Here is a 15,668-nt window from a genome sequence, read left to right on the forward strand (position 1 = left end):
ACGCATTAGTATTATCACTCTCAGATATCATCCGTCACATATATATAAAGTGAAATACACTATAATTGCAAGTCTATCTTCTCTATGAACCATCATCAATTGGTTCTCTTTGCAGGCAACTCAGGAGGAAAATTTTGCTTTGATCAGCTAACCACATAAATGTGCGTTCTACTATAATTGAAAGGTGAATACCTGATAGGTATTTCATTTCAAACAGACTAATTTGTAGTTATGTCAGCATAATAGTTGGAAAAAAACAGGAGCAGAATTTTTTTTGTCAGAATTTATTTTTTAAATTAGAAAAAACAAACAAACAAATTATTATTATTTTCATTACATTTTCAAATACAGATATAACATTTCGAAATCAATTTTAAACTATAAATATAATTTATTCTACATATTGAATATGACTAGAACATGATTGGATTGGAAGTATAAATGCTGCCACAACCCGTATATAGCAACCAGAGTATATATTTTCAAATAAAGCAAAATATTTACAACAATTTTGAATAGGCTTCAGTATGTATACTTCAAGAGAATGAGCGATGAAGATAGGATGACCATCGTCTGTGTGATTGTACAATTATTTGTGAATGATGAGATTTAGGGAAGAGTAGACACTGCCCCAACCACGCAGTGCCCTGTGTACACCAACCAACAGTATGTGTACTCCTAGGAAAGGAATAGGAATGAGGAATAGAAATTAGGATTATTCTATAAGGATAGGGGATGGTGGTGGACTATCCTCGATGGGGATTGGTGGGTCAGGAGGAATATCTTCATCGTCCGAATCAGAATCATCCGTCTCCCTAGGAAATAGGTCCCACATCACTGATGGCGCGTCATAGTCCACCTCGTCGTCATCCCACAGGCCATCATACAGGTCAGCGTCAGAATCAGTATCCACGTTGGGATCCAGGAACTCGTTTTCGGAGACGTCCGCATCATCGGTGCTGGTAACTTGCATCACCTGCAGTCTGGTATCGTGCCATGCTCCGGGCTGCTCGTAGTGATGATGCCCTGTGGTGGAATGTACCTCACCTTCTTCGACGGTCCAGTTGTCAGGTGACCTTCTGGGCTCCAAAAATGCGTGTGGCTCGGTGGTGGAATCCGCTTGTTGATAAGTAACTGCCATGTTGAAGATAGCTTAGCAACTGAATGTTCCATCGGAGACTCTCTACTTTTATACTTTCGAGAGGGAGTGGGAAGGAGTGGGGGAGGAGTGGGGATGATGTGGAATGAAGCGTTCATAAGATATTTTTTCCGGGATGAAAAGAAGAGAGGGAGGTGGACACTGCCCCAACCACGCAGTGCCCTGTGTACACCAACCAACTCACGTGTACTCCATGAAAAAAAAAAGGATCTAGGGAAAGGAAATAGATGGAGGTTATGTCCCAACAACGTCAACTTTCTTCCTGATCCGCTCCCTGAGAGCCTTAACACGCTCGGCCATTTCGTCGACCTCCATGCGGTACCGATTTGTTGAATCTGCCTCAACACGGTACTCCTCATCGACCCCATTGATGCTGATTTCCACCTCAGCAATTTCAGCCAACAAACGCCGTTTCTGTTCGACTAGCTGCGCCTGTCGAACTTCAAATCGTCGTTTACGTGATGCAATTTCCGCCAATTTTGCATCGCTGCCCTGGATCGTCACCAGCTTCACCTTCCTCTCTTGGCATATTCTGTCAAGCTCAAGCACGTCCTCGACTAAGCTAGAGGTTCTCTGCGATGACGGTAACTCCAGGTGGCGGCCAGAGGGTTGGGCAGAAGTTACCTGCTGAACACTTGGCGTCGGTGGCGGAGGTGCTATGGGGCCGGCTGGTGGCTGATGAGATGGCTCGGTCGTGGCCTCCGAAGATGCCGTGATGGCTGGCTCAATGTCGCCCGCAGCAGTTAACATCTGCGGAGCCGTCGGTGACTGCTTTCTCGTCTTGGTCGCCTTAGACGTCGAGATGGTAGTATCTGACGTGGAAGGGGCCCGCCAGAGGGTCGAGGTCATAGGCGGCCGTCGATAGGGGTTGGACTCGTCCCACATCTTCATGTACTTCTGCAGCTCCGTCTGCTTTGGCTTCACCGACGACGCCACCTGTTTTGGCTTAGCGGAGGGCCTCCTCTTCTTAACGGGTTCGGGAGCAGCAAAGTCCTCATCACTACCGCTCGGAGCCGCTCTCTTACAGACAATCTTCGACCCCTTCTTCGCAACTTTGGCGGTGCTCTTCGTTTCAGAAGAAGGGGTGGTCGAAGGAACATCCTCCATCCAGCTGCTTCCGGGTCTTGGATCCGCCGTTACCAACACAACTTCTTCTGGAAGGGGGCTAAGTGGAGGTCCAAGTTGGAATTCAGTCAAGAAGTCCACTATATCCTGTGGTAGCTCCGATTGCTGCACCACCACGTCCTGCAGGATGTTGACCTTACCCTCCACGGATTTATCAGCGTCAATGATTGAAGACATACTGCACACTAGAAATTCACAAAATATTAGAATAAAGCATAATAATCAACATTACTTATATACTCACAGTTTTTATTCGAAGAAGATGAACACAGCTAGAGACCCAACTAAATTCGGTAGATATTCGAAGGCTAGAAGAAGCAGTTCGAATGATGAGTGCTCCTGAGCAGTCCCGCTTTTGTTACCTAAGCCACTCCTCCTCAACCCCCCCTCCACTTACCACCTCCACTTTATCTAATACGGGGACTAAATGATGAGTCTGGCAACACTGTTATATTATATTCTCGCAGATTATGTGGATAGCTTGATATTATATATTCCAATATTATGAAAAATAGTTTATACCTCTTCAATACTTTGTGTTGGAATTGTAATGAAACAAGATGTATCACTGATATATTTTATTTCATAATCTATATCATAATGGATATTTACAATGGGAATAATATATATTATAATTTCAGAGCTTCGTAGGTATAGATTTACCACATTGAACTAACTAATCATCTGATTGTTCCTCCAATAATCTTATGAGTTGATCCAATTTTTCATCAGAATCCGCCTCATGATTAGGCACAGTTTTGAGGGCGTCGATAAGGAATTTGAAATTTACCTCAGGGCTGGTTTGGTAGAACTCAATATCCTTATGCCCCCACGGTAATGTTTTTGTGGTATTGGGGATGATGAATCGCTTATCATCCTTGTATGATAGCGCAACTTTATTACACATTAGAGTATACACATCGTGTAACTCACTTCGAAAAGTGCTCATCTTACGCAATATGGTACCACCTGATTCGACTATTTTCCTATAATCGTCAAGTGACATTTGATTTTTTATGACCGACTTTTTTATCCCTTTTGCCTTCTTCAATTCATCACTAACGGACTTGACATGATATGCTTTTGCGCCGGTACCATAAAAACTGATAATTGGATCATTAGGAAATTCGTCTTTCATATTTCCCAATATTGGTTCAGTTATAGGCATAGCAAACTGATTTTCAACTTTGTAGTTGGATGTATCGAATTTCTCTACATTGTCCCTCATGAAATCATAAAAGTTCTCCGTGAAAATTTTAAGAATGAGAGAGTCGGTATCGGTGTAGAGGAGAGAAGCATTTGACCCATAATGTTTTTTTATGAATTTATAAAAAAACTCATACATAACTGTTTTAGATAAATCAAGAATACTGAATCCAAGATATAGCGGTTTATTGTAATTTATTTTCACTTTACCCATATGAATGGCGACAAAGTCCTCTGAGAAAATTGAAAGCGTTTTAAAATTTGGCCGAGCGATGAGAGCATTTGCACCAGTTGCACGCTTTATAGACTCCCAATGAGTCACAAGCCGAATGTCATTTCTATTATCAACGTTTTCCATTGTTTTTCCAAAGACAGCATTTGTTCTTGTCTTGAAAATATTTTTATGATAAACATTTGTAGCTTGATTTCTCATTAGGGTATTAAGGTCTACATATTTCTTCAACCATGGTGATTGATTGAATGAGAGAACTCTGTGAGTCCTCATCACTATCAGTCCATTTTCAATTGCCTGCCTCAAAGCCCTATAATGAACAATGTATTTTCTCTTATCATTCAGATTAGGTATTAATTTGGGTATTTTTGAATTTGAACCGGGTGGAATTACGCTCTCTACAAGGAATGGCAGATCCGAATGTGCATCGTGAAGTTCTTCAGGGTAATGGACATCTACTTCCAGAACATAACCCTTAGGACCATCGTCTGGAACACCCATGATATCTAGTTGAAGAATTTCTTGTTCGGATAGCCATGTAAACCCATCTGTCGGTAATGGTTGGGACATACTGTGACCATAGAGGTTCGTAGCGTCCAAATAAGTGATGAATGATGATGCTTCATTTTCATCATAATCGGGTAGAAAACGATTATTAGCAACATGCTTTCTTTCAGAACACTGACTAATACCCCCACGAATACCCTTTTGGAAAAAAGTTATCATGTCAATATCCGTAAGCAATTCCAGCTCTACACCGGTGTATTTGAGCATGGCATCCCAAGAATGGCCAGGAGAAGTAAAATAGTGGGCTGGATCTAATTTATATTTATCCAGACATATATTACGGAAATTTTCGAAAATATCACATAAAATCAATACATCTGATTTCAAATACAAATCTGAATAGTCTCCTAACGTTTCACACTCGAACAAGGACCATACACGTTTTGCCCTCTCATAATCATCCTCAGATATGTGTTTCTCGTTCAATTGATCATAAAAATCGGATTTTGATGGTAGCTCAGTACAATCTAACGTGGTCAAATTTTTAACAAAACTGTAGGGAAAAACTCCTTTCTGTCTCATCAAAAGAAATTTTTCATTTTCCGGAAAACACTTTCGTGTTTCATAACATTGCTCATCTGACAAGCTCTCCCCTAACTGCTGCAGTGATGACGCCATGAATCTAAAGCTATCGATAAATCTCAGCTTTAGGAATTGTTTTTTCAATTTACCAAATTTATCTATTGTGGTACCCATCAATAGATGCTTAGTGAAAGAAATGTAATTTTCCTTTGTTTGACCGATAACCTCCACCTTGTTCTTATTAGTGCATAACTCTTTTATGAACAAGTGGCAGTCATAGCCGCTCAAGTTATGGAAAATTATTGGAACGAAATTCGGTAACTTGTAATTCAAATTACATCGAGAATGTGCAGCTCCATATCTTTTCTTTCCCGTCAAGTGACAATGATCTCTCACTTTGACGTCACCCAATTCGAAGGGTTTCTCACAAATACCGCAACTATCAGCAGTTAAAAATTCATTCTCCTCTGATGCTGTTAATGGCTTCATTGGCACGATACGATTCAAATATGTATAGTAGATGGCCCTCAGGTCAGACTCCAGCCTGGCTACAAATACTTTGGCAGCGTCCTCCCCACGATAAAGAACAAATTTGGAGGCTGAATCATCGAAAGAACAACGAATTCGGTATGAGAATGAGTATGGCTCGTGAATAAATGATTTATTTGTGAAGGAACGTATTGGATCCGGTTCATTTGTATGTATAGGCTTCAGAATTGATTCAAAATCAGCGTATACCACGAAGGGGACTTTCAACTGCCTTTCAAAATTTTCAAATTTTAATATATTTTCCGGTATGGCCCTACCACATTTATCAATTTTGATTTGCGTTGTGGGAATGGTGGTACAAATAAAATTGCAATCATTCAACTGATGTCGTAATAATTTGCGTTCGTCTGAAAAATACATCAAACAACCATCACAAAAATACATTCTATGCCCGTGGGATGAAATTTGTGATGAAACTAACCTTGATAGATCCTTTATCCAGCAATAGTGGCTATTACTAGATTCATCGGTGATGTTCAATAAATTTACATGGCGACCGAGTTTCCGCCGTGCGTAATAAAGAGGACCCACAATTTCATATTTCGGTTTGTTGTTTTCAAAAGTTGTTTCTAACCCATAAACATTGACTGAACAATCATTCATATTCTCAAATTGTGGAATATCACGTAATTTCATGGGAAAATCTATACCTTCAACATTAAGTACATCTCTGAAGTCTGGATATGAGCCTACTTCAGAAGTTCTAGTTTGCGCTGGTCGCAGAGCTGATGTCACCGCCCAAGCGAAGCAAAAATGGTCTTCATTTCTCACATTAACTACTGCCCTCTTCAAAGCGATGAATTCTGGAAGCTTGATGTAGGAGGATCCACTGAGAGGACTATATTTGTTGATGTTTACTTCGATAAAAACAACTTTCTCCAGAGTCCAACCTATAAACACATTATTCGTTTAATGACTGAAATCTTTCATATTTATGTAGATAATATACCTGAGTCGCGTTCTTGAAATTCCACAGCTTTTGCAGACAACGTGTCGACGAATGTCCTATAAACCTCTTCAAGGTTGTTTGATTGATCAACAATTTGGTTTTGGCTGTTGAAAGACTTCACCTCTAATATTTCCTGCGTCTGAAGTATGTACCTCCCAAACAACTCCATGTTCACTTTCAAGGTGTTATGAACTTGCACCATTCGATCAATCAAAGTCACAACTTTATGCCTCACTTCATTAAAGAAAGATTGATAGTCTGAATGTGGATTCTTACTTTCGACCCTGTAGCTAACAATCCTATATTTAAATGCGCTGTTGATGATTTTCACACCATCCTCAAATTCCGTACAGGAATTTGTTCTATGCTCCAATGTTTTGAGGTGTGAATTCATCCTATTCACAGGTACCATTCTATTGCAATAGTTGCACAATTCCTGAACTGCACTTGGTTGGGCAGAATCCACTCTGGGCCGTTTTGCTGGAGGACCTGCATCATTATCCGGCCTGCAGGACTGCATTTGATGACGACGCATGTTATCTTTACGGCTGAAACTTTTACCACACCTATCACAGTGAAACATATTTGTAGATATATTCAATACGCGCGATATCAAACTAACTCCTGTGAATGAGTAGCACCTCTTTTATATGTTCATTCAAAAAGTGGGGGAGGGAAGGAGAATACACGAGCGCCCTCAAATTTACATCAGCAAAGACACATGATATTGTAGAAGGTCACTCAAAGTCAAACTGAAAACGCACTCCAAAAGTCTCTTCGTCCATGCGGCTGAAGGTCGTTCAAAGTCGAATATTCTAAATAACAACGTGGATCAATTAAGGTCGTTCAAGGTCAAACTTGAAACATTACCTCAAAGTCACCTTGCTTTTGTCGCGTGATGTGTGTCAGGGTCGTTCAAAGGCACTGCCTCAAAGTCACCTTGCCTGCCTTGTGTAACGTTGATCAAGGTCGTTCAAGGGCAAACTCAAAACAATCGTTCAAAGTCACCTTGGTTGCGTTAAATCGTGTAGGTGCAAAACTGGCTCGAATTCATTGGAAGTCAAAGTCACCTTGTCGAAAATATGGGAAAAGAATGAAGGTCATTCAAGGTTAAACCCAAAACAGCACCTCAAAGTCACCTTGTCTGCGTTGCCGTATGACGCATGCCAAGGTCGTTCAAGGTCAAACTCATAACACCTCCTCAAAGTCACCTTCACAACTTCGTGTGACGTAGAGGTCATTTCAAGGTTGAAAGTGGTGGGGGGAGGTTCTGAAATCGGCTTAAACTAACTACTATTATCCATTACTATATTATGCAATCTGTATCTGTACAGTAGGGAGGGTTAGTGTAGGCCCACAGCACTAAGGCCTCATGTGATCCATTGTACATCCTCCCGAGAAGTTGTCCTCCTAGGTCATCGTCCATCCTGTCCTTTCCAGGAAGGTGGACAGGTCACTGGCAGACATCTCCTTCATATCGGCAGGTGTAGACCAAGACTCGTCGAACACACACTCTATTATTAACGATAACTCCGGACACTCGCATAACACATGCCCGACAGTTTCATTTTCCTGTTCACACATCCTGCATAGAGATGTGTCCACTAGCCCCATAATATAGAGGTGTTTCCTCTGTTGACAGTGGCCAGTCAGAAATACTACTGTCAAGCGTAGGTTTTTCCTGGTCATCGCCAGATATTTCTTCGGCGCCAGCTTCGCAGGGTCGCCCTGAGTGACCCTGACTAGACTACATCCTTTGATTCCATTGCATCTCTTCAGTTAGTTTAGTTGGTTGGCTAGTTCCGCATTCGTCAGGCCGTAGGTGTCACTGGTTCCTAAAATTCTTAGTCCATACAATATTTGACTCAGTCAATTTTTATTAACTGAAACTCTATACACGCGAAAAAAACTAAAATAGAGTACTTCTACGTAGTTACTAACATACTCTTGAAATCTAAACAAACTGAAGATACTCCTAATTTCCAAATGGTCCAAATGGTTATTGATGACTAGTTTGGATGAACTGTTCATGATGTTCAACAAAGCCTGTTTATTTTCAGGGTATCAAGTCTTTAGCATTCAGAACCCTGATCAAGTTCTTTGTTGAATATTGGTCATATTCTCCTGGATATACTAAATGGGCTAAAAAGTCTCGGACCTAACACTAGATGGCACTGGTCTTTGCATCCACAGCTTTTTTTGTTAGTACTAACCTAAAAAAAAGCTGTTGAAACTTCATGATATTCTACTTATGAGCTTGTGAGTTATTGTGCTAAGAGTGACGCTACTTTTGTTTTTTTTTCAAAACAATGGATCAAAAACAATCTCCTGTTTTAATTTTACACTGCTACCTGATGGGAAAAATACTCTTCAAGCGAAGCAATGGCTTGAAAAGTGTTCTTAGGACTCTGCTACATCAGAAAAAAATATCAAACGTTGGTTTGCTGACTATAAACGTGGTCGTTGAGAAACCATGATGAAAAACGCAGGCAGTAACATCAGAAAACATTAAAAAATCCACAAAATCGTTTTGTATGGTCGAAAACTGAAGTTGCGTGAGTTAGCTGACATTGGAAAGGTATCCGAAGAAGGTATTGACTTTATATTGTACGAGCATTTGCCTATGAGAAAGCTCTGTTCAAAGTGGATGCCGCGCGAGTTCACTGTTAACCAAAAACAAGATCGTCTTGATGTTTCTTAGCAGTATTTGGCCATGTTTAGACATATCAATCCGGAACATTTGCATCGATATGCGACAATGGATGAAACATGGATTCATCACTTCACTCCGGAATTAAAACGATCGTCTTCTGAGAGGAAAGCAACTGGTGAACCTTGTCCGAAAACAAAACAAGCAGCTGTAAAGGTTGGGGCCTCGATATATTGGGTTGTGCATGTTATAATATTCATCTACTATCCTGAGAAGGAAAAAACAATCAACAATGTGGTCTGACCCCTCTGGACCTGTACGTTAAGGAGGTTGCGTTAATGGCTATGTTACGATTGCGCACGGCTGGTGTAAACCTCGAAGTGGGAATGGGTCAATTGAGGCTGAGCCTATGGCGAGAAGCACTTACTGCGCAACCTCTACTGCAGGCAACTAGTGATGCAATTGAATGCAGGTTTGTGTTTACCCAACCCTACAACATACAAATGAAACAGAACACAGAGTCAGATGCTACAAATGGAATACGCATTGTATACAGACGGCTCAAAAACGAAAGAAGGCGCAGGATGTGGAGTGTACTCCAGATTACTACGCCCAAGGATTGAGTGGAGAATGGGAAAAAATACCAGCGTGATCCAAACAGAACTGGCTGGTGTCTCAATCGCCACAAAAGCCAAAAAAGCCCTATTAGCCTTGAACAGATAACGTGTTACCTCAGGGTTAGTATAAGAGTTCCACCAAGATTTAGCCAAAGCCTAGGTATATAATAACATTATCCTGAGGTGGGTTGAAGGGTACGGCAGGAGTGAAGGTAATCGCATTGTCGACTCTTTAGTCAAGGAAGCGGCTGGACTAAGAATTTCAGGACGAAGGGAAATAGTCAAACGTCACACCCATGCTCAATCATGAAGAGATGGAATGAAATCAAGAGAGGCAATCTTGCCAGGATCACCCTGGGCGACCCTGAAAAGCTGGCGCCTAAAAAAAATCTGGCGATAACCAGGAAAAGCCTATGCTTAACAGTAGGATTTCTGACTGGTCACTGTCAACTAAGGAGGCACATCCATAATATGGGGCTAGTGGATACACCTTTATGCAGGATGTGTGAATAGGAAGATGAAACTGTGAGGCATGTCCTATGCGAGTGCCCGGAGTTATCGTCAATAAGAGAGTGTGTGTTCAGCGAGTTTTGGTCTACACCTGCCGATATAAAGGAGATGTCTCCCAGTGACCTGGTCGCCTTCCTGAAAAGGAAAGGATGGACGGTGACCTAGGAGGACAACTCCTCGAGAAGTTGTAGAATGGGTCAGATGTGTCCTAAGTGCTGTGGGCTTACGCTCACCCTCCATACTCTACAGACACACAGAACCCTTTTCCTGTATCCAAAATTTTGTTAACCTCATAGCTGGTTCAAGGCCCATACATGAAGTTGATTTTTGTGTCTAGCTCATCACTCCTTTATCATCTGTAGCTCATGAGAGTTCTTGCAAATAGTAAATAATCAGTAGTTTGGGGGTGAGTATGGAGGATAAATTATAAAAAATAACTGAGAATAGTTTATGACTACAATAACTTGAGGTAGAGAATTCACACATAAATGCCATTTTCCATGCTAACCGATAATGAGGGATTTTTGTTAGGCTGACCTTCAGCTTTGATTCAAATGAATATCAACTGAGAATAGTAAAAACTGAATTGTATACAATTGAGGAAGGCTCATACTTTCGCTGAAATTCAAATTCAAAACACCTTGTGTAACCTGGATATCTACAAATGCGTAAACTCATTTCAGTTACTAGATGTCCATCTTTACGTTCATCACTCATAGATGCAGATTACGGATTCGATGGATAAGCTTACTGTGAAGTATTTTAGGAACGTTACTAAAATTAAAATTTGATGGCGTCGTTGATGTCAATCCTCGTAAAATAACTCTGCACGAGATGCAATTTGGTTAAAGATATAAACGCCATAATGAATAAGTCTATTTGTACACTCACAGCGTATTTCAACCAGTACGAGTAAAAAAGCAAGAGTACTGTAAACAGAACGTTAATCGACTTGGAACGGCTTCAAATCAGAAAAGGATATAAAAACAGTTGTATCAGATATTTGGTAATCATTTTCTTAGGCTCGGTGCTCATTCATACACTTCGACAATAGTGTGATATGCATGCGATGTTTCTTATTATCAGATGAGTCCAAAAGTTCGTAGGCCAACACACAGATGACGCTACTAGTATGAAATCCATATAATTTTCTGTCAACCCTAACCTTCAAAAGACACACGTGTGATTATTTCACAGCTATCGGACTATTAGTTTGTGGGATAGAACTTTTGTTAGTTTGAAGAAAATGAGCAAAAAATCAATTTCGTGTGGCGATAAAGCATTGGTTTTTGGTGCAAATTACCGCTATAACATAGCGTTTTTAGAGCGTTTGAAGAACAAAATCGAGAAAAATGCCCCCATTTGAAGGAACAGTGAGTGCTGTTTCATCAAGACTATGCACCGCGACACAAATCAATGAAAACGATGGCAAAATTGCATGAATCGGGGTTCGAATTGCTAAAGACAAATAGTACCTACTATAAAATTGATATCTTCTTTTCATAAATTACACCTTACGATTTGATATCCACAAACTTTATTTAAGAAATATGTTTCACGACATGTTTCGCTAACACAGTAGCTTCTTCAAGTTGCTTCTCACGCTTATAATGAGTCATTTTTTTGCTGGTATCTTTTTGGCAACACTGTGAATCGTGTCCTGTGTCATTGTCCAACTTGTTCAGTTTGGTCTATATTTTAACCATAAATCGACTTACGAATGGACAACGCTTGCAAATTATTGAATTTTATTATCAAAATTCATGATCGCTGAAGAAAGTTCATCGTGCACTTCTTCCAATTTATGGGCAGTTTCGTCGTCCTACTGAGGGAGCTATTCGGAAGCTTGTGACTGAATTTTGAACCCAGTTAACATTATTGGGCATTAAACCATCAACAGGCATACGTAGAGTGAGGACCGAAGAAAATATTGCGGCTGTATCCGCCAGTGTCCGTGATGACCGTGAAATGTCGATTCGCCGCCGTTCGTGGCAATTGGACCTCTGTTACTCCACTACGCGGAAAAGTTTGCGAAAGGATTTGGGTGTGAAGTCTAATAACATACAGCTGGTGCAAGAATTGAAGCCACACGACCTCCCACAACGTCTAACATTTGGTGAATGGGCAATGGCAAAGTTTGAGGAACATCCACATTTTTATCGAAAAATTGTGTTCAGCGACGAGCTCACTTCTGGTTGAATGGGTACGTTAACAAGCAAAATTGCAGCATCTGTAGTAAAGACCAGCCACTAGCATTGCAAGAGTTATCGTTGCATCCCGAGAAAGTCACTGTTTGGTATGGATTATGAGTCGGTGGCATCAGCTTCAAAGACGACGATGGCCGGAACGTTACTGTGGATGGCGAGCGCTACCGTGTGATGATTGACGATTTGTTGGTGCTCAAAATGAAGGAATTGGACATGTCTGACACGTGGTTTCAACAAGACGGTGCCACATGCCAAACGGCACGCGAAACAATGGCCCAATTAAGAGCCGCCTTCGTTGAACAGTTTATTCCATGTTTAGGACCCGTCAATCGGCCGCCTAGATCGTGTGATTTAACACCTTCGGATTATTTTCAGTGGGGTCATGCTAAGACTCACGTCTACAGGGATAAACCAGCAACGACTGACGCTCTGGAAGCCAATTATGATGCATTTACATGTGAAATACCGGTCGATATGTCAGAGAGAGGGTATCAAAATTGGACCTTGCGCATGAAGTCATCTTCAAACATTAAATTATATTGATCATTATATCGATTCCAATAAAGATTTCATCAATTTTTTCAAATTTTTGTGTTGTTTCGAAAATCAAATCCTATACCTCTTAAAGAATCACCCACTTATATACCTCTGGTAACTACAATTGAGACTAACCCCCATCAAAATACCTGAATCTCTACAATTTTCATATACCTGTGGTACCTCATCAATTATGATTACCTGAATCATATTATCTCACTTCTACATCAATAATAATACTCGTTTTTTTCGTAGAAAACAAGTTCAATCCTGTCAGTAAATCAATACGGCTTCAGAGGACGATGTTCAACGGAGGATGCATTATACAGACTTACATCAGTAATTTATGAAGCGCTAGACGATTCAAAGCCAGCAATTTGTATCTTTGTCGACTTCTCCAAGACGTTTGACACCGTCTGTCACAAAAGGCTGCTAGAAAAATTGGAGAACATTGGCATGCGCGGCAAGATGTACGATCTCATGGGATCGCATCTCTCTGATAGAAAACAAGTGGTAAATATCGATGGTACACTGAGTAATGAAGCAAAAGTTACGTATGGTGTCCCGCAGGGAACAGTCTTGGGCCCGGTTTTATTCATCATATACATCTATAGCTTGTTAACACTACAATCAGTAGGTGAAATTTTAAGTTTTGCTGATGATACAGCTGTACTGTATGAGTCAAACACGTGAGAACAATTCAAAATAAAAGCCCAAGTTGATTTCAACACAATCGTCAGGTAGTTTGAGCATAACAAATTATGAGGGCAGAATATCACTGAGCAAACTTCAACACAGGAACCTTGTATCTAATATGTATAAAAATATGTAAATAATTAGTCGGTCAAAGGCAAAGCAAAAGAAATAAAAATAAATTCAAAAAACAGCTTGAAAACTGGATGAGACACTATAGTGATGATATATTTCGTGAAATCATCAATTAGTAAACACTACACTTACTTGTTAACTTCCCACATATTCCAAACATTGACAGCTTTAATTTTTTCCGCACAATGTTATCCGTCTATTTTCTTTTTCCTTTCCTCTATTCAACTATCGATGCACGAGTTGATTCAATATTATACTTTGTTTTATGTTTACATCACCAAGAATGAATTGAACTAATTTTGTATATTCAATTCCATTTAAAATAGGTTGGCTACACCACGGAAGAGAAACTCTTTTGAAGTTTCTTCCGTGGTGCTTTTTTTCTCAATAATGTATCAGTAATAGGTTACTTGAAATGGTATATAATGAATAAAATTAACTGTATTATTATTATCATTCATATTCAGATCCACTTGGTCATCCATTAGAATGTTTGATCTTTTAAGTTTATTAATTTCCATTGCTTCCAAATGATTCAGTTTCAAACGTTTATTTTCTATGAGTAAAATGTTGAACAAAAAAAAATTGATTTCAAAAATTATTATGACCGCAATAATCACCGTATCGCCCTCAAATGCAAGTAAATTGAATGATGAGATTGGATTTTATAAAAAAAAGTTTTTCTATGTTAGTCTACGAACATTTTAGTCTAACTTAGATGTACATGTCAATCAATCTAGAAACCTTATTCTTTGGAGAAAATATGAATTGGGAGTAAAAAAATTAATAAAGTGCTTCATTTGAAAAAAAACTACACACGTGCTCTATTGATGGAGTTATAATTTACATAATAGTTTGTTTCCAAGCTAAATTTTCCTAAAAAATTGTTGTCAAACCGAAAAAGGTGATGTAATACATATGTATAATAATATCTCACGAAACAATGAATTTGAACGTGTTTACTGAATAATTCATTGAGTCACAAGGCCGAAACTAATTTTATTTCAAGTCGAACATATTCAGGTTTTGGCATCAGTCGTCTCCATTTTTTGGGAACAAATTCAACACGGTGTAAATGTCATCGCAATTACGTTCACTAATTAATTTTGACTAACGGGAGAATATTTAACTGCTTGTTTCAACGATCGAAACGTGAACTATTGATAGCTGTCTTGGAGCATCTGCCATAATGTCGAAACTATCTTCGTTTGTGGTAATTTTACGATCTACATAAGGTATGGCAGATAAACACATACAGCGGAGGAAAGTTTTGAAAGAAGCCCGTGCGAGTTGCCTAGCTCAATACTGATTTTTGTGTCACGAATGAATTACTAACGATTGAATAGAACTTGCCGATACTTGATGAAAATCCATATTTAAAAAAACTAATCAATAGAGTTTATTCTATGATTTTCACTATAAGGGTTTTACAAAAACAGCGACACGTGTTTCGCTATACAATAGTTTCTTCAAGCATAACTGAGAGTTACTTCTAAATTACAAGCCTATATAATATCAGGTATCAATACATTTTTCGAAATATACCTAACTATTTTTACCTGCGAATAAACAGATCCAATAATGGCGAATTATTCAATTCAGTTTGATCGTTCGTAAGATGATGAGAGTTTTTGAATTTGTTCATTTCCATACTCTGTAACACGTTAAGTTTCAAACCTTTCTTCTGGAAATGGAGGGGTTTGTATCCATGGTTGAACTCATGTCCCTCTGAGATTAGATGACTGGCAGATGTGGAATTTATTTTTCCGTTCTGAAAACTATATTTGTGTTCCTTTATGCGGGTTTTGAACGTTCTTCCAGTTTGACCTATTGTTACGGTTTCATTTTACCTTTCTAGATATCAAGAATTTCAGACTAAAAAGGAAGGGAAGAAGGAGAAAATAAATAGAGGAATCGTATTGTCAACAAATCTATATTATATGTGGTCATACCCCTACAGATAATCATTATTATTAAATATTATTTTTTTATTTCAATTCTTCTCAAACT

The 15,668-nt window shown here is 39.4% G+C and overlaps 2 protein-coding genes across 2 annotated transcripts; both read right to left on the reverse strand.

The window, feature by feature from the left end:
• Positions 1-616: 616 nt before the first annotated feature.
• LOC141485676 (uncharacterized) lies at positions 617-2,661 on the reverse strand. The gene is made up of 2 exons (XM_074182877.1): positions 2,529-2,661; positions 617-2,469 (listed from the first exon to the last, which is right to left on the reverse strand). The coding sequence occupies exon 2, from the start codon at positions 2,459-2,461 to the stop codon at positions 1,394-1,396; it is 1,068 nt and encodes a 355-aa protein (XP_074038978.1). The 5' UTR covers positions 2,462-2,469; positions 2,529-2,661; the 3' UTR covers positions 617-1,393.
• A 299-nt stretch (positions 2,662-2,960) lies between these two features.
• Positions 2,961-7,515, reverse strand: LOC141485675 (uncharacterized). The gene is made up of 2 exons (XM_074182876.1): positions 6,310-7,515; positions 2,961-6,250 (listed from the first exon to the last, which is right to left on the reverse strand). The coding sequence occupies exons 1-2, from the start codon at positions 6,890-6,892 to the stop codon at positions 2,961-2,963; spliced, it is 3,873 nt and encodes a 1,290-aa protein (XP_074038977.1). The 5' UTR covers positions 6,893-7,515.
• Between the last annotated feature and the right edge of the window lie 8,153 nt (positions 7,516-15,668).

Source organism: Leptinotarsa decemlineata, unplaced genomic scaffold (assembly GCF_025532065.1).
Source record: "Leptinotarsa decemlineata unplaced genomic scaffold, Ldec_3_MD MMD2_tig00026330_RagTag_RagTag, whole genome shotgun sequence".
In the NCBI taxonomy this organism is placed as follows: Eukaryota; Metazoa; Arthropoda; class Insecta; order Coleoptera; family Chrysomelidae; genus Leptinotarsa; species Leptinotarsa decemlineata.